General features: G+C 57.3%; 1 protein-coding gene across 3 annotated transcripts; it reads right to left on the reverse strand.

The window, feature by feature from the left end:
- Window positions 1-304: 304 nt before the first annotated feature.
- GIGYF1 (GRB10 interacting GYF protein 1) lies at window positions 305-14943 on the reverse strand. 3 transcript variants are annotated; one of them, XM_044234039.1, is made up of 29 exons: window positions 14887-14943; window positions 11902-12028; window positions 10797-11014; window positions 9742-9893; window positions 9597-9655; window positions 9385-9497; window positions 9161-9290; window positions 8957-9052; window positions 8690-8801; window positions 8466-8574; window positions 8056-8096; window positions 7701-7871; window positions 7226-7479; window positions 6993-7101; window positions 6406-6543; window positions 6132-6229; window positions 5749-5920; window positions 5462-5628; window positions 5233-5333; window positions 5004-5120; window positions 4818-4918; window positions 4585-4667; window positions 4332-4475; window positions 3999-4226; window positions 3544-3731; window positions 3278-3438; window positions 3026-3189; window positions 2812-2941; window positions 305-2717 (listed from the first exon to the last, which is right to left on the reverse strand). In XM_044234039.1, exons 6-29 carry the CDS (start codon window positions 9417-9419, stop codon window positions 2665-2667), a joined length of 3102 nt encoding a protein of 1033 aa, XP_044089974.1. In that variant the 5' UTR covers window positions 9420-9497; window positions 9597-9655; window positions 9742-9893; window positions 10797-11014; window positions 11902-12028; window positions 14887-14943; the 3' UTR covers window positions 305-2664. The 3 variants fall into 3 exon arrangements, with proteins under 3 accessions (XP_044089974.1, XP_044089973.1, XP_044089971.1); XM_044234038.1 differs by having other exon boundaries at window positions 305-2941; window positions 3544-3728; XM_044234036.1 differs by having other exon boundaries at window positions 305-2941.
- Window positions 14944-20592: the final 5649 nt, after the last annotated feature.

Below are 20592 nucleotides of genomic sequence, written 5' to 3' on the forward strand. Positions count from 1 at the left end.
TTCTCATTCCAGGCCTCTGTTCCCAGGGCAGACCAGTGTATGCATCAGGGGTCTGGTGGTGGAATGGATAAGGGTCCTTAGAAATCGGGACCAGGGAGAGATTCCCCCAGGAATTTTTCAGCTGAAGTCAGGCAGGAGGATCAGCTACGCAACAGGGCCATGCATGCTCTCAAAGACAAACAGCCCTGAGTCCGGCTGGCTGACCAGTTGTCCCCGGCCACGGCCCTTTCAGTTCCCAGCGCTTAGCCTTGTCTCATTCGCCAAAGACCCTCTTCCCCAAGAAAAGACACATGGCAGAAGGGGAGAACACACACCAAGTTTTATTGGGGGAAGGGGAATATTTACAGGGGCAGGTAGAAGAGAGGGGAGTCACACAGGGTGGGGGTAAGGGAGGTTTTGGGTCCGAGGCAGACAAGGGGATACACAACAGCCCCTGCACCCACCCCAACCCAGGGAGGGTGGGAGAGCAGCCGGGGCCCAGGAAGACCCAGGAAGAGGGCTGGGAAAGGACGACAGTGGGGTTGGAGCCCCTGGGCTGGGGGGCTCAGGGGCTTGTAAACATTGACCACTCTCAGAAGGGGATGGGGGTGGGAGAGGGCTCCCCCTACACTTCCTCACAGGGTTAAGGCCTCTCCAGGCTCAAGGGCCCCCTAAGTTCAAAGTCTCTTTAGCTAGGGGGGAAGGGGAAGGGAAAGACAGGGAAGAGTGTCACCCCCCTCCCCTGCATTGGCTGCGGCAGGGGTGGGGGCGGTTACATTCAGTCACAACAGTATCCCCCCCGACTCCTCTAGCCGCCAAATACTGGCATGAGGAAGGGGGGAGCGGGGGGCCAGCAGCAGCAAGACATTTCCCCCTGGCCCATCACCCCCTTATTGCTTTAGAGAGAACATTGTCTTTTCACGGACGCTAACACTGTTGAAACCAGGGAGAAGCGGGCGGAGGGTGCCCCTCCACCCCCGAGGCCAGCTTTATCCCCCAACACTGACCCAGTTGCCACTTTGGTGCAAAACAAAACAAAAAACAAAAACAAAAATGTGGTCTCTCTGGGGATGGATGGGGAAAGAAAACAGGCCACTCCCCATTTCCCCAGGGCAGGAAGGATAAATACATTCATGGAGGGGAGGCAGTGGCAGACTCCTGCCCTAATACTGCGCTCTGAGCAATGAGGTCGATGGGAGAAGTTAAATGAAAGACCCAAAAGAAAAACTTAAAAAAAAAAAAAAAAACCCACAAACGGAGACAAACCCAGGTAGGTGATTGGGAATAAAAGTTGGTGAGCGACAGAAGGGCAGCCTACCCCTGACCCAGGAGAGACGACACTTCCATTCTGGACCCCCGCACCTTACCCAACATGAAAAACGCATCGGGGGAGCGGGAAGGGGAGAGGCCACTTGCTCCTCTCCCATTTGGTCAATGGAGGGGTCAGAGCAGAGCTGGGTGGTCCGCAGCCCACGTAGCTGGCTGCAGGCAGGGAACTCCCTTCCAACAGCCCCCACGCCGCAACCTGAAGCCCCGCGCCGCCCACTCCCTCGGCCTCCTAGGCCTTCCTCCGGCCCCTTTCACAGGAGCGAACAGTCCCGAAGTGGTGCCTCTCTCCAGCTCCTGGGGGCACTGCTCCACTCTCCCCTCGCGCAGGGTAGAGGCAGAAGGCGCAGCGGGGGCTTGTGGCCCGAAGAATACATTCATGTGGCAAGGCAGGGAGCTGAGGCTTTCAGCTTCACGCCCAGGCCGCCCCCCCCCCAAATGGCAGCAGTGGGGGAAGCCCCTCACCAGGGCCAGAGCGGCACCTCCACCACCCTGACAGCCAGATGAGGTTGGCACTGGCTGGCCCTTTCCCCTCTACCTCATCAGCCAGCACAGGACGGCGGCCCGGAGAGCGGAGGCGGCCTGGCCCATTTGTGCAACTCTTCCCCCGAAGCAGCAAAGCCGAGGGGCTACTTTGGCCCCGACCCCGGACGCCTCTGCCACAGTCACAGCAACAAAGGGAGCCGTTCACAGCGGGTCCGGCTGGCGGGGCTGAGGGGGCCTCGCTGTGCAAACTGCTGGCACCCCAGCTTCCAGTTACCCCAATGGCCCACCGTGCGGGGCAGGGAGGGTAAGTGCAGCCTTGGGGGCCAGGCAGGACAGGTCCGTGGGGCCCGTGTCCCCACTGCCCCAAAATAACAGTGTGTTTTTTTCTTTCAATCTCCTAACCTTCTTTTTTTTTTTTCATTTTCTTTTTCTTAAAAAAAAAAAAAAAAAAAAAAAGAACAAAAAAATCCCCAAAAACCTCTGTGGACCTTCCATTGTCACCCTCACTGTCCCTAGAGGGGGAAGGGGTGCTTAGAGTCTAGTTTTGAACAATTTTTTCTTCTTGTCTCTCCTAACGTTTTCTTCAGGGTTGTTTAAAATGTTGTTTTTTTTGTTTTTTTTTTTTCCCAAGAGAAAACAAAAACAAAACAAAAACAAAAACAAACAAAAAACAAAAACCCTTCCCCCCCATTCTGTAAAGTGCCTCGTGGTGGGTGAGTTAAGGTGCATCGTGTGGTTTGTAACAAGTGCTGGGGACCCTGCCCCTGCTTCCTCCTACGCTCCCTGTGGGGAGCCTGCAGGCTGGGGACCCAAGGGTCCAAGCCGCTGCTGCCGCCCCTGGCCTACAGCCCAGGGGCTGGTGGGACGGGCTGGTCAGTAGTCATCCACGCTCTCGATCTCACCAGAAGGTCCGTGCAGGGAGTACCCTGAAGCCGGGGAGAAGCTGGGTTTGAGCTCTCCCCAGGCTCCTGGCCCCTGCTGAGGAAAAAGCCGCCTTCGTGGCCACACCCCCGAACTCACCCAAGATGCTAGGATCTGAGTGCAGCATCAGCGCTCGCCTCTTGGCCTTGCTGCCCTCCCCAGGGCCGAGTTTGGTGCTGTGGTTGGTCTGAAAGGCTGTCTGTAGGGAGCCGCTGCTCAGCCACGCCTCCTGCGAGGCTCAGAGAGGGAGGCTGGGTCAGCAGGGAGAGGAGAGGAAGCCTCCCCGGAGCTGCAGGGGCCCGCGAAGCCTCACCTGCTGCTGCTGCCGCTGCTGGCTGGCTTTCTGCTTGGCCCTCCGCTCTAGGAACTGTTTGGCAAATTCTTTGGCTTCCAGCGTGTCCCCCAAGCAGGAACGGATATAATCGTGGACGTCGTAGGGGGATTCCACCTCCTTGAGGATCGCTACAGCCATGGGCACTGAGGGGCAGGAGGGGAGCTGTCAGGGCCCGCCCGGCGCAGGCCCGGAAGCCCCGGCCCCGCCCGGCCCCGGCGCTGTGGCCTGTACCATCCAGGCTGCCCGTGGTGCTCAGCGTGTGCAGCATCTGCTCGCACCACTGGGTGAAGCCGTCCTGGGGCCTGGGGATGCCCTGCAGCAGCTTCAGCAGCTTCTCTTCCTCCTCCGTCTTTTTGCGCACGGGCCGACCCGACAGGTGGCTGTACGAGTCACTGTGTGGACCGGGGGGAACGCGAGCCAGGAGATGAGCGGACACCTGCCCCGTCCTTCCAACCCTGGCCCGAGGCCGGACGGGGCGTGCAGGCCCCGGCACCCACCTGAGAGAGGGGCTGCTCCGGCTGTTCTTCAAACCCAGGCTGCGGGCCAGGCTCCCGCCGCTCTTGAGGGTGTCCTCCCAGAGCCCCGGGCCGCCGCTGCCGCCCCCGCTCTTGTCGGGCCCGCCCCACAGCGGCCCAGCCTCAGACACCCACTGGTTCAGAGGGGCCGAGCTCAGGCCCCCAAGCTGCTACAGATGGCAAGAATCAGAGCGGCCCCGATCCGGGGACACACGCTAGAACAACTAAGTGGGGAGGCTCACCGAGGTGGCCCAGTGGGGCGAGGGGAGGGCCGCCCGGAAGAGAAACGCTTCAGAGTCAGATACGGACCAGGGCTCAGGCTCAAAAGTCGGGGCTAAGCGACTCCCCCCACCCCAGGTCACCCTGGGAGCGGACTGCAAGGTGCTCCCCACAGCTCCCAAGCCGCTGCTCAGCGGGGGAAGGGCCAGCCTGCTCACCACGCGGTGGTTGGGGGCCTGGGCCCGCGACGGCTCCCGGGGCGCCGGCTGCTTGTGCAGCTGCCGCTCGCCCTCCAACTGCAGCTCGAGCAGCGTCTTCATGGACAGCCCCTGCTTGGCCAGGCCGGCCCACAGCGGGGGCGGGGAGCTGGGCGCCGGCGGCACGGGGACAGCGGCCACCGCCTGCTGCTGCTGGAGCAGCTTCAGCAGGAGCTCCTGCTGCCGCACCTGGACCGGAGCAGCGCGGTGAGGGCCGGCGGCCTGGCCCCGGGCCCGGGCGGGCAACCACCGGCGCGGGCAGGCGCAGCCGGGCACGCACAGCCGGGCACGCACCTGCTTGCGGCGAAACAGCTCCTCCTCCTCCTGCCGCCGCTTCTGCTCCTCCTGCTGCTGCTGCTGCCGCCGCTTCTCCTCCCGCCGCTTGCGCTCCTCCTCCTCCCGCTTCGCCCTGAGCTCCACTTCTCTGCGCTCTTGGAACTGGCACAGCCAACGAGCTCAGACAGCAGACCCGGGGGCCCCCCCGGCCTTCCCTGCCTCGGCCCGACCCCCGCCACCCGAGGACCGCAGCCCCAGGAAGCCCACTCACTTTTTGTTGCAGCTGGAGTTGTTCTAGAATTGGACCCTGAGTCGAAGAGTTAATTGGTATGTCCCAAAGACTGGCCTCACCGCCTGCAGGAGGCAAGGGCGGCGGCGGGAGGCAGCTCAGGCTCGGCTGGGCTGGAGTGGCCGGAGCGCTCGAGCAGACACCATGTCTGTCACCTCCTCCCCCCGCCCCCCGCTCACCCAGGGACTCGGGGCAGGAACAAGCGGGCCACACACCTGACTGTGATGAGGCTGAGGTATGTATGTCCCAGAGGGGGCCCGAATCCGGCACCGACAAGGACCGGTTCATGGTCGGGAGCAGGCTCTGGTCCCCGCCTCTGAGGAGAAAAGCCGCCGTTCTCAGGACTCCGAGTTCCTCTTGGGGCTGCCCCGCTCCCCCCGACAAGACCCCGGCCCACGAACCTGGGCGGTTTGAGAGCTTGGAGCTGCTGCAGGAACGCCGCGAGCTGCTGCTGCTGCGGTGGACTCAGGTCCCCCAGAGCCGCCTTCTCCCGGAGCGCGCACTGCGGGAGCTGCCGACTGCCAACACGGGGATGGGCGTCAGGGGCGAAGGCCACCCGGCCCGCTCCTGGCCCGAACCTGGCCCGGCCCGGCCCGACCCAGCCGCCACGGCCTCCTGGGTGCCCCGTACCTGCCAACCAGCTGCAGGAACTGCTGATGCTGCAGCTGCTGGTACAAGGCTGCCGCGGCCATCTCCTGCTGCTTCTTCAGCCGCTCCTGGTCCATGTTGCCCTGGGTGAGGGCCAGAGCGCGCCTGTGGCTCTGACCTCCTCTCACTCCGCACCCCTGCTGCCATCCGTCCGGCCCCAGCCCCGCTCCTGCTTCCCCTCCGCATTCCTCGCCAAGGGGGCCGTGCTTACCAGCAGCGGGGGTGGCGAGGGTCCTGGGGCAAAGGGCACGCGACCCCACATCTTGATCACCTCACCCAGGGGCTGGAAGCCCTCATCGCAGCCCCGCTTCACAAGCAGCGCCATGGAAAAATAGCCCGCCTGGAACCACTCTGCCATCTCCTGTGTTGTGAAGGGGCCTGGACCAAGGGAAGGACGACACTGGTCAGAGAGCTGGGCCAGAGAAGCCCTGAACGAGAATGTCAGTGTCCCCTGCCCCCAGCAGCCCCTCCTGCATGGCTCCTACTCCCCAGGGGCACCTTGGATCTCCCCCTGGGGGTCCTTGTAGAACCACTTCCGGGCCGCACCATGGCTGAGGGGGAGGGCAGTGGCAGCTGCTGAGTGGCGCAGGCCCTGGGCCTGCATGGCGGCCGTGAACTGCTCCTCCTCCAGGGAGCTATCCTGCAGGGAGGCCACCAGCTTCTCCGCCTCCTGGGAGACAGAGGAGAGAGTTAAGGCTCAACAGCCCAGTCCCCGAAGCATCAGGATGGGCTGCAGCCAAGATCAGGGTGGGGTCGGGAGGTCAGGTTACAATGCGGAGGATCAGATGGGGGAAGCATGGGACAGGGCAGAGACAGATGCAACGATGGCGCTCCGTCCCCCGTGCGGCGGGATGCCCAGAGCCTTCTGCGGTCCCTCACACCTGCTGCAGGTGTTTCAGGCCTTCATCATCCTCCAGATCTCCAGGTGGGCCAGACGGTGAGCCTACGCCAGGACTCAGCGGCAGTCCCCTCACATCATCTAGAAACAAAGATAGTGGAATGGGGGGCGGGGTCCAGAGAAGAGAAGAGGCTTCCCTATGCACCCTCACTCCAGAAAAGTGGGATTCCAGTTCTACTCCTTCCTCCCAAGATGCCTCAGGTACCTCCGTCCTACCACAAGGAAGAGGAGTGTCCCCCCATCCCCCACTCCGCTACCTTCAGCTGCTGGCAGCTCCTTGTCTGCGGCGTCATCCCCTTCCCCAGTAGCTCCCCAGAGTGGGCCCAAGGTGGGCAGTGGGGAGGGGGAACTGGACTTCTCCTCCTGAGGAGGTAGTGGGGTCAGCTCCTTTCCTCCTGAAAGAGACAGGTAATTACCAGAAATCAAAACCAAAGGGCTGAAAAGCCTTAAAAAATGACCTGACACAAATTCCCCCATTTGTGGCCCAAACCTAGGTCTCCGAACCTTGAATCCACCCACCTAACTTTGCTCAACTCCGCTAACACCCAGCAAATCAGCACCACAAACTCCGCCTCTCAACACTGGACACACATACACGTGTCCACCTCACAGCCCAGGGCCCCCAGACCTACTAAAGCCGTGTTCTTCAGATTCTCCAAAGGATTTGCACGGATCACCTTGATGACGCCAGACTGTGAACTGCCTCCCCACCTTTCAGGCACGGGCCAGGCACGGGCCTGCTCCGTTCCCCCCACAACCCAGCAACACCTGCTCAGGGGCCCTCTGCCCACCTGGCCTGGCTCGAGGCGCTCTCCCTTCTCCCCACCCCACCCCACAGGCTCACCTGCCTCCGGCCCCCCCTCATCTAGCCCTTCGGGAGGCTCTTCCTCCTCTTCCTCCAGGCCCTGGAAGTCAAGCTCCTGCTCCTCAGGAATGGGCTCCTTAGGGCCCTTCTGCACAGGGTTAGGGGACACGGTGGGGGAGCAAGAGGCAGAGGATGAGCGGGTGGGAGAGGGCCCCGCCGGGGTAGGCCCCACCACCCTCCAGTGGAGACCTTCCCTGCGTTTCCTCCAGTACCTTGAGAGGAAGGAAGGCCCCAGAGGCATCGAAGGTGCCCATCTCTTCGTCCTCGTCATCCAGGCACCACTCGGGGAGCCCGTCCTTGTCTTCCTCGAAACCGTCAGGCCCCCGGCACCTCCGCAGGTGAGCGCTGCCTCCCCCACCCCGCCCTTCCTCTTCACCACACCCTCCTCGGTCCCCTCGCAAATCAAACTCAAACTTGCGACGCCGGTCCCCGTGTTCCCGCCAGCCAGCAGAGCGGGGGCCGCCATCTGGGCAGGAAAAGACCGAGAAGGAAGGTCAGTATCCCCGTCAAGCCGCCCAGCAGGACCTCCCCTCCAGCCCGGGAACAAGCGGCATCTCCAGGTCTGCTCTCCCAAGCACCCCTCTCCAAAACCCTTTCTGTCCCCTCCACCCGGCCGCAGGAGCCCACCCTCACATGAAGTCTCTGTCACCCTCTGACCCCACGACACACATCCGGCCCCAACCTCACCAGGGCTGGCTGAGCGCCAGCGGTCGCCGTCTCGCCGGGGTCCTGCCCCGAGTCTCCAACTGCCCTCCTCCTCTTCCTCTTGCTCCTCTCGAAGAGAACGCCAGTTCTCGCTATCCGAGCGGGCATGTTCCTTCCTCGGGCCAGCCCCTCCCTCCTCAAACCCGGATCGTGCTTGGGGGCGGGGGAAGACACAGTCAGGGCACGGCAGCCACGGTCCCGGGAGGAGCCCAGCTCCAGGCCCTCCTGTCCCCTCCGCCTCCCTCAGGAAGACACCCCCTACTGACACCACCCACTTAAGTCCTCCCCAACCACCTCTCAACGACCTTTAGGACCAGGCTATCGCCACTCTCCATACCTCCATCCCTCCTGGCCGACTTCTCAAACCTTCTCTCGCCTCTGCAGAAGGAAAAGGCGTTGGTCAGGACAGGACAGACTCCACCCAGCCCTTCCACGTGCGGCACCTCTGAACCCTCTGTCCGTTCTGCCCCGAGAGGGGTGGGAAGAGGGAGGGCATCGGGGGGGGGTGTGTGTCCTAGAGAAATGTCGGGCTTGGGAGGGAGCGTAGGAGGGCACACAGGAAAAGGTCACGGGATAAACAGGTACTAAGAGAATCAGAAGTTAAGACGAAAGGGCCGCAGGGCGCCAGTCTGAGGCCAACAGGAAACTCTGTGACCAGGGCTTATTTGGAGGGTCTCCTGCTGCCCTCTAACAACAGAGACCCGAGCCACAGGGCTTCCCTCGGCTCTGCCACTATGCTGCCAGCACCTGTCATCCCAACTCTGGCTACGCTGGATCTCCCGGGGGTTTCGGCCAAAGGCCCCATCGCCTTCTTCAATGCTTCTTTGGTAAAAGCAACTGTCACCACGGCCTCGGCCTGGAGAAAAGGCGAGACACACGTGAGAAACCTGCCGGACCACCTCTCTGCACCCTCACAACCACAGACAGCACCCCCCGACCCACCCCCAGAACACACCGTCACCCCCTTCTACCTCGGCTCCGAGTGCTGCCCCTGCCACGGGAGGTGCCACCTAGGGGGGGGCCAGCCCCTTTCCCCATCAGCCTCAGCACAGCCACACTGTTCACTGACAGGGAGAAGTTTCTCTGAGGAGGGAGCCAGGGGTGGGAGTGAGGACCCAGACACCCGCCCCCCTCACCCCTGCCCAGAACAACAAGCCCCACCGCCTACTCCCCAGCTCTCCGGCGGCCCCTCTGCAGGGGAAGACCCAGCGCCCGGCGCCGCCCCGGCCCCGCCCCACCTGCTCCTCCTCCGTCAGCGGCTCCAGCGCCAGCGGCTGCAGCGGCTCCTCCTGTAGCACCGCAGCAAACTCCCTGTCCTGCAGCTCATCGGGCACCTGTCAGCCGGGGCAGGAGAGCTGGGATCCCACCCGCTCCCGGGCCCTCTCCACCCGCTCAGACCAATCAGGCAACTGGGCCACACGCCCCACCCCGTCTCCCCGCACCTTGTTCTCCTTGACGTAGAGCGCCAGCATCTCCTCTCGCCCGTAGCGGTAGTCAGCCAGCTTGTACTTGGGCATGGCGGGGGAGGGGGGCGGGGAGGCCACGCTGCCACCACTGGAAAGGGCTCTCAACCTACGAAAGGAACACACGGAAGGAAAGAGACAGGAGTCTGAGCAACCTTACTTTTTCTGGCTTCTCCAGGCCATCCACAGCGTGCCGAACTCACCACTCGGGCCCAAAATTGAGGGTCTCTGCTGCCATTATGGAGGTGGGCGTGTCCTCGAGGTCAGAGGGGCTGAAGGGAGGAGTGGGGACCTGGCACGTTCACTCTCCAAACACCTGCGGAGGCACAGGGACACTAGGCCTGAGAGACCGCACACGCGGAGCACCATGACAGAATCAACTATAGACTCCCACACGGACTCTGAAAGGACTCACCTAAGCCAGCCACGTGCCACACACCATGAGTTACGCGAACTGTCACGAGGAGGGAAGACCTGGCAGAGAGGAGGGGCGAGGGGGGCTAGAGCCCCTTCCGGCTTTGGCAGCCTTCAGAGGTCGCCTCCCTCCGCCCCAGACTCACTTGGCAGCCTTGCCCAGAGGAAGCAGGTAGGGCGGGCCTGGGCTCTCCTCAGGCAGGGGCCAATGCTGGAATGAACCAAGGTCCCCAAGCTACAGGATGATGATCTGACTGCAGTGGCGCCCGAGGAGGGAGCTTCACATCCGGGAAAGATCCTTACCGAAAGGTGAGGAAACAGAGCTGGCGTTAAACCAATGGGCCAGATGGGCCCCCCACTTCTGGCCCTCCTCCGTCCTGCTTAATGGGGAGATCTACTGATGCTGGAAACTTCAAGCTATCCAGCGCAGAGAACAACATCCCCAGCTCCTCCTCTGTCCCCCACATTAGGCCTCAAGAGTAGTCAACTCCCTCAGCAGAGCTGAGCAAGGGACTCAGCACCCTCCCTGCGCGGCGCAGCATTCGGGAAAGGGTTGGCGGAGGCATGCGGGCACGCTCCACATAAACAAGCCAGCAAACCAAAAACCCATCAGAACCCAGATATTCGAAAGACAAAAAACATCAATTATGAAAAAAAAATTTACAAATCAAGTCTGGGAGCAAATCTATTTCCCTTCTGAAAGAACTCAGGGCTGCTTGTTCGGTGGCTAGAATCCAGGGATTTAATGTTGGGGGGAAAGCCAGAAGAAGGGGAGTAGATGGCGGGGAGACCCTATTCCAAGGCCAAAGACAGGGCACACAGAAGGCTGAGGGCAGGTAAGTCTGGCCAGTGACCGCCTCGGGCTGGTTTACCCAACGGGAATCAATACCCAGACCCTTTCCACGAATCAGGAAGAGCCCGTCCTAACTATTAAGAACCAAGAGGGGAAGGCTCTTTCTTTTTTCTTTTTCTAAATATTTTATTTATTTGACAGAGAGAGAGAGATCATAAGTAGGCAGAGAGGCAGGCACAGACAGAGAGGGAGAATCAGGCTTCCAGCTGAATAGAGAGCCAGATGCGGGGCTCAATCCCAGGACGCTGAGATCATAACCTGGGCCGAAGGCTTAACCCACTGAGCCACCCAGGTGCCCCCAAGAAAGGAAGATTCTTATGCTATAAACTAGGAAAGAGCTCCCCTTACCATAAAGTAGAAATGAGGTCGATAGAAGCAGTGGCAGTGGCAGTGACCTGTCCCTCTAAGGAACGGCTCTCAGGAGGCGGCTCATCCCTGGCGGTTCCAAGCGAGGACAGGTGGGCAAGGTCTCAGGGAGCTGCACGGGGGCTTCCCTCACTGGCTAGTGGGGAGGCTGGACCCCAGGGCCTCCACGGTTTCCATCAAGTCCACGACTCCACACAACTCTGGCAAGAAAGGAGGAGTGGATTCTTACCACTCTCACTTAAACAGCCGCACATGGGAAGACGAAGGAAAATGCCCTGACAGAGGCAGGACCCGGTCCCCGAATCCCAGCAGGAAATGCGGCTCTGGAGAGCATCTGGAACAGGGGGACCTCCCCTGGTGCGGGCTTTGCTTCAAAGCAGTCCCAAGTGGCCACTGCTGGTGACGGACAACGCCATAGCATAGGTGGCCGTCAGGAAACTCATCTGCTGCATCTCCCTTTCACTGGACTGAGGCAGGCCTCCCGGGACGACAGAGCGGGGTTCCTTCTTCCCATGCTAACACCCCTGCTTCATTCGACCCGTGAATCAACCTTGAAGACATTATGCGACAGGAAACCACGAAGTCACAGAAGAAAAATACCACAGGACTCCTCTCGTGAGCGATTCCTGAAGAATCCAGTTTAGAAACAAAGAGAAGGACTGGGCCGGGGCTGGGCGGGTGAGGAGAGCGGGGAGCTGTTCAGTGAAATGGGTACTGAGCTTCGGCCTGAAGGGGCAAATGAAGCCGCTCCAGAGCCGGACCGTGGAGACAGCTGCACAACGCGAACATACGTAACCTCAGAGAGCCGGACGCTCAAAAACTCGGCTGAAAACTCAATTAAATGGTATATTTAACCACCATTTTAAAAAAGGTTTAGGAAAAAAAAAAATTGGGGAATAGCTACTGCATATCTAAGTCTTCCTCTCCTGAAGGAAAACACCCCATACCCCTTCAAGCAAACCTCAGGAAAGACTGTTCTGAGCTTCTTACAGCTCATTCCAGAAGAGCCACTTCTTCAAGGGGAAGATGGGGGACAGAAGAGCCCTGTGGGTGTGGAAGGCTGCTCCGGGGACAGGGGACAACTCACCCTCCCTCCCTTCCAGGGAGTGGCAACAGCAGCCCTCCTGGACTCTTTCCGCTTCTGGCCTTCGCCTTTCCGTCCCGGCTGTAAGGAGCAAACCGAGGAGTGGCTCCCGGTGTGAGAAGCAGGGCAACTGCGGAAGCAAGGAAAAGGCAGTCAGGGCAGAGGAAGCAGAGGGGCAGCTGGAGAAAAAAATGTCGCGTCTCCAGGTAAGCCTAGCCACCAAGTCCTGGAAGCTGATGGCCGCCGGCCGCTCCCCAAACTGCGGAAAGCGGGGCCAAGCAGCTCCCGAGCCGCCCCATGGTGCCCAGCCCTGAAGACCCGCGGGAGTCTTCTCCAGGTTTCCTCCAAGCCAGTGGTTCTCAATGGGGGAGAGGGGCTGTGCTCCCCAGAGGACACGTGGCAGTATCTGCAGGTGGCTTTGGTGGGCATGGCCGGAAGGTGCTACTGGCATCTAACGGGCGAAGGGTGGGCACGCTGCTACACTGGCCAGAACACACGGGGCGGCAGCTGGCCCAACACAGCAACACACTGCCAAGGTTGAGGGCCCTTCCTCCGAATCACCAGCACCGGTAAAGCCTACTTGCTGTTTGGGAAGAACGAAGACGAGAGAGCAACCGATTCGAGTTTGGTTTCCCCGCTGAAGACCAAGCAAGGAAATCGGTTCCTAATTACGCTATCCCATGAGAGATAGTTGAAATCCTGCCAGGAGGGAAATCCTCAAGAAGAGATTTAAAACGTTCTGCTAAGTTCCTCTACCACAAACTCTCAAAGCCAACTGTTTGGGTCCCTTCCCAGGGAAGAAAGAGCCGGGGCAGGGAGCAGACAGCATGGGCACAGCACCCTTTCCGGGCTTCCTCTTGAAAGGATTTCCTTCTAAGCTTACCTGCCACCCCATGGTCCTACCTTCTCTCTGCCTCATCTCCCTACTCGAGCTCCCTCTGTCCCTGCCTGCCCTGTCTTCCTTCTCAGGCCTCAGTATGCCTCTGTAAAAGCTCCTTCTCCTGGCATTGGAATTATTGCTATTAAAAGGCTGCCCCCTGCTGGAGTTGAGAGGAGAGGACACAGACTGCTCCAGGGTGCTCAGAACAGGCTGGCAGAACAGGAGGGAAGCCTGTTCTCTGGGGTTCAGAAGAAAAAGATGCAAAGAATAGGCAGTCCTAGGACATGCTAAGTTAATGTTATTTCCTCATTCCATCACCCCTAAAATTAGCCCCATTCCAGAGCAATGTGCCTTGGCACAAAGAGGTACCACTATTAACAGAAGTGGAGTCCCAAATTCCCCAACATCTGAGCAACCAGCAAACCGCCCAGTTCCGACCCTGTTGGGAGATGACTCCGCCCTTTCTCAGGATAGAAAGATTCTCCATGCATGGTAGGATAACTTGGAGGCTTAGGAAGGGGTACAACTGTGTACCCCCCGCCTGGTCAGTTAGCACAGTTCTCTACTTCTCCAAGCCATCACAAGAAATAACACCCGTTGGCATGTCTACTGGTTAAGTTTTCAAAGCGCTTTCACACTTTACCTCACTTGATCCCTTCTGCCTACTTGCCCAGTCTTGGGACCCAGCCAGGGAAAACAAGGGAGGAAGGATGCAGCTGCCCCCACAGGGGACCCCATGTTCCTAGACACTATTTGAGACTGGAGAAGGGGTAGTTTTAAGCCACTTTAAATTTCTCCTTAGAATTTTTTTAAATCTTTCACATAGCAACCTCTCTTCCCTTTCTCTGTTCCGAAGTGGGGCTGCTTTTTCTATTCCTAACTCCAACCACAGAGAAGGGCACACAGCGGTCCCTGGATTCATCAGATCACAAAACTTAACTTGTCCACTGGCTAAAAAAAGGCAGGCCAGAGGTCTAGGAACACAACTCACTTGACTGTAATCACCATATGGGACCCTTACGGCTTCTGGTCCTCAGGCCATGGCAGCAACACCAAGCCCAGATTTGTTTCAGCCCTTCCCCATTACACAGGAGACCTACAACTAGGAAATAAAACGAGCTGGGTGAGGGATTGGTGGTCTGGGACTGCACAGAGAAAAGTACAGAGGAGGGATCCTGAGGGCCAACTCCCACATCAGAAGTGGCAAAGCCTGTTGGTATCCATGGGGCTTGGGATGAAGAGACCCGGGGTTGGGGGGCGCCAAGGTACAACTGGCATGTCAGCTGGGAGGGACAGTGGAGAGGAGGTGTGCAGGGTGCGTTCTGGCTAAGCAGCAGTAAGAAGCAAGAGGGGAGTGAGCCTGGGGTGAGTGGAGGAAATAAGAGGCCGGCAATGGACTTAGCATCTCCCAGGGCTGGAGCCCTACGAAAGACCAGACCAGGAAGCTTACTGGGAATTGTGGTAATGACTGGGTAAGAAATGCAAGATGAGGGTCTCTTTCAAGTTAACTTGGGGTGGGGGGAAGCAAAGTGTGAGGGGCCGTGGCCGGGGAGCTGCTGCATCAGAGGCGCTGGGCTGGGAAGAGCCTGGCCTGGAGACAGGAAAAGACTAAGGTGTTAGAAACGGCCGGGCAACAGGGAGGAAGGAGACCCCAATGACCAAGCACTAATGTCGCCCGTCGAAAGGAAATTTAGCTGAAGACCCAGCCGAGGTGCTTCGGTGAAGAGGCAAGGCTTCCACGTTGGCCAAAGTCATGGAACGCCTGGACTTTAAGACCCGCAGGGCCCAGCTAATTCCGACAAGAGCCCAGAGACACACTGGGGAAGTCTCCCGGGAGCGCCGGGCATTAGGGTCGAGGGGCCCCCGGGCGGGCCCGCCGGAGGATGCGGGTGGACGGGAGGGGGCCGGGCAGGGCTGCCGAGGGGCCGGAGGGCGACCGTTAGGAGCGCGGGGGTGGGAAGGAGGCGGGCCGCCCGGGAGGACAGCGTGCCCTTCAGGGAGGGGGCGCCAGGTGCGCGGGGCGAGGGGCGACGGCGGCCGCCCACCCGGAGGGGGCCGGCCTCCCTCGGGGCCGCGCCGGGGAGGGGCCGGCGGGAGGGCGGACGCACCGGGCGGCGGCAGCGGCGGCGGCGGCGGCGGCCTGGGCAGAGACGCGGGAGGGTCCGTGCCGGCGGCCCGCGCTCTCGCTCTGACTCTCGCAGGCTCGGCGCGGCCGCCTCGGCGTCGGGGGCGGGCCTGCCCCGGGCCCGGCGGCGGGCCGGGGTCCGCAGGGCCGCCGAGCGCTTACCGCGGCGGGCGGCGCGAGGCTCCGGTGCCGGGGCGTTGGCGGCGCGCGCGGCGGGCCAGGGGGCGGCGGCGGCGACGGCAGCGGCAGCGGCGGCGGGGGGGGGGGCGCTGGCGCTCCCGCGGCGGCCGCTCCTCTCTGTTTGTGTTTGTAGCAAGATGGCTGCCCGCCTCGCACCACGTGACGCGGCCGCGGGGCCGCCCCCTCCGCCGCCGCCGCCGCGGCCGCCCCCTCCGCCGCTCCGGTCCCCAGCGACCCGCACGGCCTCGCGCCCGCCCCGCCTGCCCAGTGGGGAGCCCGGACGCCCGCCGCCCCTGACCGCCCCTACCCCCCGGTAGGTGACCTGAGGCCTGGCTCGTCACGTGACGCAGGGCCTGCAGCTGGCCAGGGGGGTCGGGAGGACGTTCCCCCCCTCCCCGGGGCGCTCCCCGGCTGCCCCCCGTCTCTTTCGCGGCACGTGACACGCGACCGCCGCGACGGAGGCCGCCGCAGGTGGCATCGCAGGGCTTTCCTTGCTAGTCGGCTTCCTCCAGGAAGCCCGCCTGGGTTGAAAGAGATAACATATAATCCGGAGGTGCGTTCATCAGACGTCCTGGGATATGTGAAATAAGTGAGGAACTAATGATTTGGAAACTGTCCGAGGCAGCCCTGGCTGCTGAGACCCATTCCGTCCGGCTCCGCCACCGACTAACTTCTAGACCCCGGCGGCGGATACAGTCAGGTGTCAACGCTGTTCTCCGCCCCACCCCACCCCCCATCTCCACTCCTCTCCCTTCCACAAGTGCTGAATTAAAATAGGTGAATATGAAAGGCTGTTAAAAGAGATAAATTATTATGCAAATGTAAGTAGATTGGCACCTGCTTTGTTTAAAAAGGGGCGTTTCAAGAAAGACTTTTTTAAAATCCCTAAACTTTTTAGGATTTTTTTTTCCCTCTGTGTATTTTTCCCCACCTTTTTTTGCGGGGTGGGGGTTGGGGATAGTTATTCCAGAATGTATACCTCACTTTTCCAGCTTCCTAAAACAGCTGTTAGCAAAATCCTTCTCAGGACCGGGAAAGGTAAAGTCAGAACTGGAGTCCCTTGGGTTGTGCCATATTGGAGCACAGACCTCAGGAGCTACCAGAAGGCCCTTTGTTCCTGCACCCAGTGTTCCCCAGGCTTCTAGGCACTTGCAGTTTTAGTGTCTGTTTTGTTTTGTTTTGTTTTTCCCCAGTTTCCTTCAATTCCTGCAGTCAGGATTTCTCTCTTAATGCTACCAGTCTCACTGTTTGCTGGGCGGCTGAAAGATGGCAGTTGTTTAAAGCAAGGGTTCCCATGCGGGTTTCATTCATTACTACCTGTGGCCTTGAAAATAATCTCTTCCGTCTCTTGAATGTATGGTAAAACATTTAACATAGTACTTGGCACAGGGCAAGTGCTCCACAAAGGTTAGCTGACAGGGGCTTCTGGTTCCAGCAGGGTGGACAGTAATAGATTGTTAACACTGTATAAAAATGTATCAATAGGGCGCCTGGGTGGCTCAGTGGGTTAAGCCTCTGCCTTCGGCTCAGGTCATGATCTCAGGGTCCTGGGATTGAGTCCCGCATTGGGCTCTCTGCTCGGCAGGGAGCCTGCTTCCCCCCTCTCTCTGCCTGCCTCTCTGCCTGCTTGTGATTTCTCTCTGTGTGTCAAATAAATAAAATCTTTTAAAAAAAATGAGTATACCTAATATTTTATAAATAAATAAATAAATGTATCAGTAGAACCCAGGCTTGAGTGAAAATTCTTCACCTAAAGTCCATAAATGTAGGACAGTTTTTTGTTACTCAAAAACTTGTTGCTGCTTTTTGTTTGTTTTTTAACTTTTCTAGATTGTGTCCTAGGCGATTCAATTTCCCAAGCAGCCTAGCTAATCTCTGAATGAGTAAGGTTTTAGCATGTTTCAATTGTTAATTATCAAATGCCAGACTGCAGATTTTGGTGGAGAAGTGGGGAGACCTCTGCGGAATGCTGTCTGTAGGTGACGATGGGGGCCTGTGCTGAGCTACACGGAAGGCATTTGGGTAGGTGTAGGAAAAGCATGGAAAAGCTTTACAGTAGCCGCAATCCAACTGATTGGAAAAGATTTCGTGGATTGCTAGCTGGATGAGAAGGGAAGTGGAAATTCAGCTGAGGGCTTTGAATGCCACCATAGCACCCACTAGTAGGTGGCAAGGAGCACACGCTGGACTCCAGGGTACAAGATTGGAGTGATCAGGGGCGCCTGGGTAGCTCAGCGGGTTGAGCCTCTGCCTCTGGCTCAGGTCATGAATTTGGGATCCTGGGATCGAGTCCCCCATTGGCCTCTCTGCTCAACGGGGAGCCTGCTTCCTCCTTTCCCTCTGCCTGCCTGCCTACTTGTGATTTCTCTCATCCTGTCAAATAAATAAAATAATAATAATAAAAGAAAAAAGACTGGAGTGATCACCGAGGGTTCCTTGTGTTCCAACTTGTGACTCTGGCCAGGTAATCTCCCCCAACTGTAAAACTGGGAAACATGTTGCAGCTCCCCTGTTGCTGAAGACACTGTGGAAGGTAAATCTGTTCAGTGCGCTCTTTGAGAAAGGAAACTGAAATCAGAACTGTGCATCTCCCATACAAAATGAAAAAGAGAATTACAAAAAAATCATGTAGACCTAAAATATTTGTTTATTCAGGTGTTAGGCTGTAAAATGTCTTGGTCTTTGTTGCTTTAAATTGGCACATTTTGGGGGCACCTGGATGGCTCAGCAGTTAAGTATCTGTCTTTGGCTCAGGTCATGGTCCCCGGGATCCTGGGATTGAGACCCATGTATGGCTCAGCCGGGGAGTCTCTTTCCCTCAGGCTGCTGCTCCCCCTGCTTGGGCGCACTCTCTCTATCTCTGTCACTATCTCTGTTGCTCGCCCTTAAATAAAATATAAGTAAATTAATAAATAAATAGGCACGTTCTTGAACTACAAAAAGAAACTGGTTAGGCGATTAATGGAGATGAAAGGGAGGTCTCAAGTCTAAATGGCCAAGCTCTGCCTTTTTTTCCTAATGGCAGAGTCCTCAGTGGTATTTGTCTTCAATGAAATGCAAAAAGATTAGGGCCATCTTAATGTCAAATCAGTTTATTATAGTGCCTGACTTCACTCACCTAAATCATGAATCTTTATATTCATCTGGATGTCAAAGTTTAGAGAACATATTTCAGATCTCATGAAAAGACACATATACTGAGTAAAGGAGTGATAGTTCGTTTTTTGTTTTTTTTTTTTTTTTGAAAAAGGATTTTATTTATTTGACAGAGAGAGAGAGATCACAAGTAGGCAGAGAGGCAGGCAGAGAGAGAGGAGGAAGCAGGCTCCCTGCAGAGCAGAGAGCCTGATGCGGGACTCATCCCAGGACCCTGAGATCATGACCTGAGCCAAAGGCAGAGGCTTTAACCCACTGAGCCACCCAGGCACCCCTTTTGTAAAATTTTTTAAAGAATTTGTTTATTGGGGTGCCTGGGTGTCTCAATCATCTGCCTTAGGCTCAGATCATCATCATAGGGTTCCTGGATCTGAGCCCCACACTGGGGTCCCTGCTCAGCAAGGAATCTGCTTCTTCCTCTCCCTCTGCCTCTCCCCCTGGGTCCTGCCATCTCTTTCTCTTTAAAAAATAAAAATTTTTAAAAATTTTAAAAAATTATTTATTTGCAACAGAGAGTTGCAAATTATTTATTTGCAACGCGAGCAGGGGAAGAGGGGCAGAGGGAGAGGAAGAGGAAGTAGGAGACTCCCCACTGAACAGGGAACCCCACATGGGGCTCCAACCCAGCACCCCAGGATCATGACCTGTGCCAAAGGCGGACACTTAACAAACTGAGCCACCCAGAAGCCCCTGGAGTGACAGCTCATAAACTCTGTTTATTGTTAATTACTAGACAAAATGGGCCTCAACATGATTTTATTGCAAGAGTTACTTTCTGCCATGAGCCAAGTTTTTGGTCTACCAAACCTAACAGCTTGACAAGTCATCAATGACCTGCATGTTGCTGAATCCGCTGGTCCGTTATCTTATGTGGCCTGTCTGGGGTGTCTGTCACAGCTCATCACTCCCTCCTCCAGGAAATGCTTTCTTCACCGAGTTTCCAGGACACCATACTCCCTGGGTTTCCTCCTACCTCCTTACCTAAGACTCCTTCTGAGTCCTTTGCTGGTTCCTTCTTTCTTCCTCAGCTCACAGGACTCAGTCCTTCCAGACCTCTCAATTGTACCAGGAGGGACTGCACAGACTTGAGCCCCACTGCTAGACATTCCTATCTCCGCTTAGCCACTGCTTCCTTTAGGAAACCTTAGATCTCCCCAAGGTCATATTGACTGTTCCTCCTTGGGGCTCCACCAAATCCGGTACATGCTGCCCGTTTAGCTCTGGGCACACTATTTTGCTCATCTTGTTGGCTGTCCACACGGAACTGTGAGCTGCTCAGCTCGGTATCCTGTGACATAACTGGTACTCCAATAGCCTATCAGGTCTTCTTTTTTTTTTTAAAGATTTTATTTATTTATTTAACAGAAAGAGAGATCACAAGTAGGCAGAGAGGCAGGCAGAGAGGGGGAAGCAGGATCCCTGCTGAGCAGAGAGCCTGATGCGGGGCTTGATCCAAGGACCCTGAGATCATGACCTGAGCTGAAGGCAGAGGTTTTAATCCACTGAGCCACCCAGGCGCCCCTGTATTGTATTTTAAATTTTGGTTTCCAGTTGTTTGACAGTACATATAAATACGGTAGATTTTTATATGTTAATCTTGTAAAACTTGCTAAACTCATTTAGTAATATTATGAGTTCTTTTTTTTTAAAAAAATATTTTATTTATTTATTTGACAGGCAGAGATCACAAGTAGGCAGAGAGGCAGGCAGAGAGAGAGGAGGAAACAGGTTCCCTGCTGAGCAGAGAGCCCGATGTGGGGCTCGATCCCAGGACCCTGAGATCATGACCTGAGCCGAAGGCAGAGGATTGAACCACTGAGCCACCCAGGCGCCCCAATATTATGAGTTCTTTGTAGATTCCTTGGGGCTTTTTATGTATGTAGTCATGCCATCTGCAAATAGAGACAGTTTTAGATCTTCCTTTCCAATCTTTTTTTTGCCTTATTACACTGTATCCTTTCCTTGCCTTATTGAACTGGCTGGGACTTTAACCAGGAGAGTTCCTGATTTTAAGAGAAAAGTGTCTAGTTTTACACCATTAAGTATGATTGTAGCTGTAGGATTTCTGCAGATGTTTCCTTTTTTTTTTAAAAAGATTTTATTTATTTATTTGACAGGAGGAGAGAGAGCACAATTGGGGGAACATCAGAGGGAAAGAGAGCAGCAGGTTCCCCACTGAGCAGGGAGCCTGATGTGGGGCTGAAGCTCGATCTCAGGGCCCTGAGATCATGACCTAAGCCAAAGGCACTCAGCTGACTGAGCCACCCAGGCCCACCTCTGTAGATATTCTTTAACAGGTTGAGGAAGTTCCTTCTATTCTTTGCTGAGAGTTTTTTTCATAAATGAATACTAA

Source organism: Neovison vison, chromosome 14 (genome assembly GCF_020171115.1).
Source record: "Neovison vison isolate M4711 chromosome 14, ASM_NN_V1, whole genome shotgun sequence".
NCBI classification, from domain to species: domain Eukaryota; kingdom Metazoa; phylum Chordata; class Mammalia; order Carnivora; family Mustelidae; genus Neogale; species Neogale vison.

Coding starts and splice junctions, on each gene's coding strand:
- GIGYF1 (XM_044234036.1), bottom strand. CDS start 9,419: ATGGCAGCAGAGACCCTCAATTTTGGGCCCGAGTG. Junction 9,053..9,160: donor TCTACGTCAAGGAGAACAAG/GTGCGGGGAGAC, acceptor CCCGGCTGACAG/GTGCCCGATGAGCTGCAGGA. Junction 4,227..4,331: donor AGCTGTTTCGCCGCAAGCAG/GTGCGTGCCCGG, acceptor GCTCCGGTCCAG/GTGCGGCAGCAGGAGCTCCT.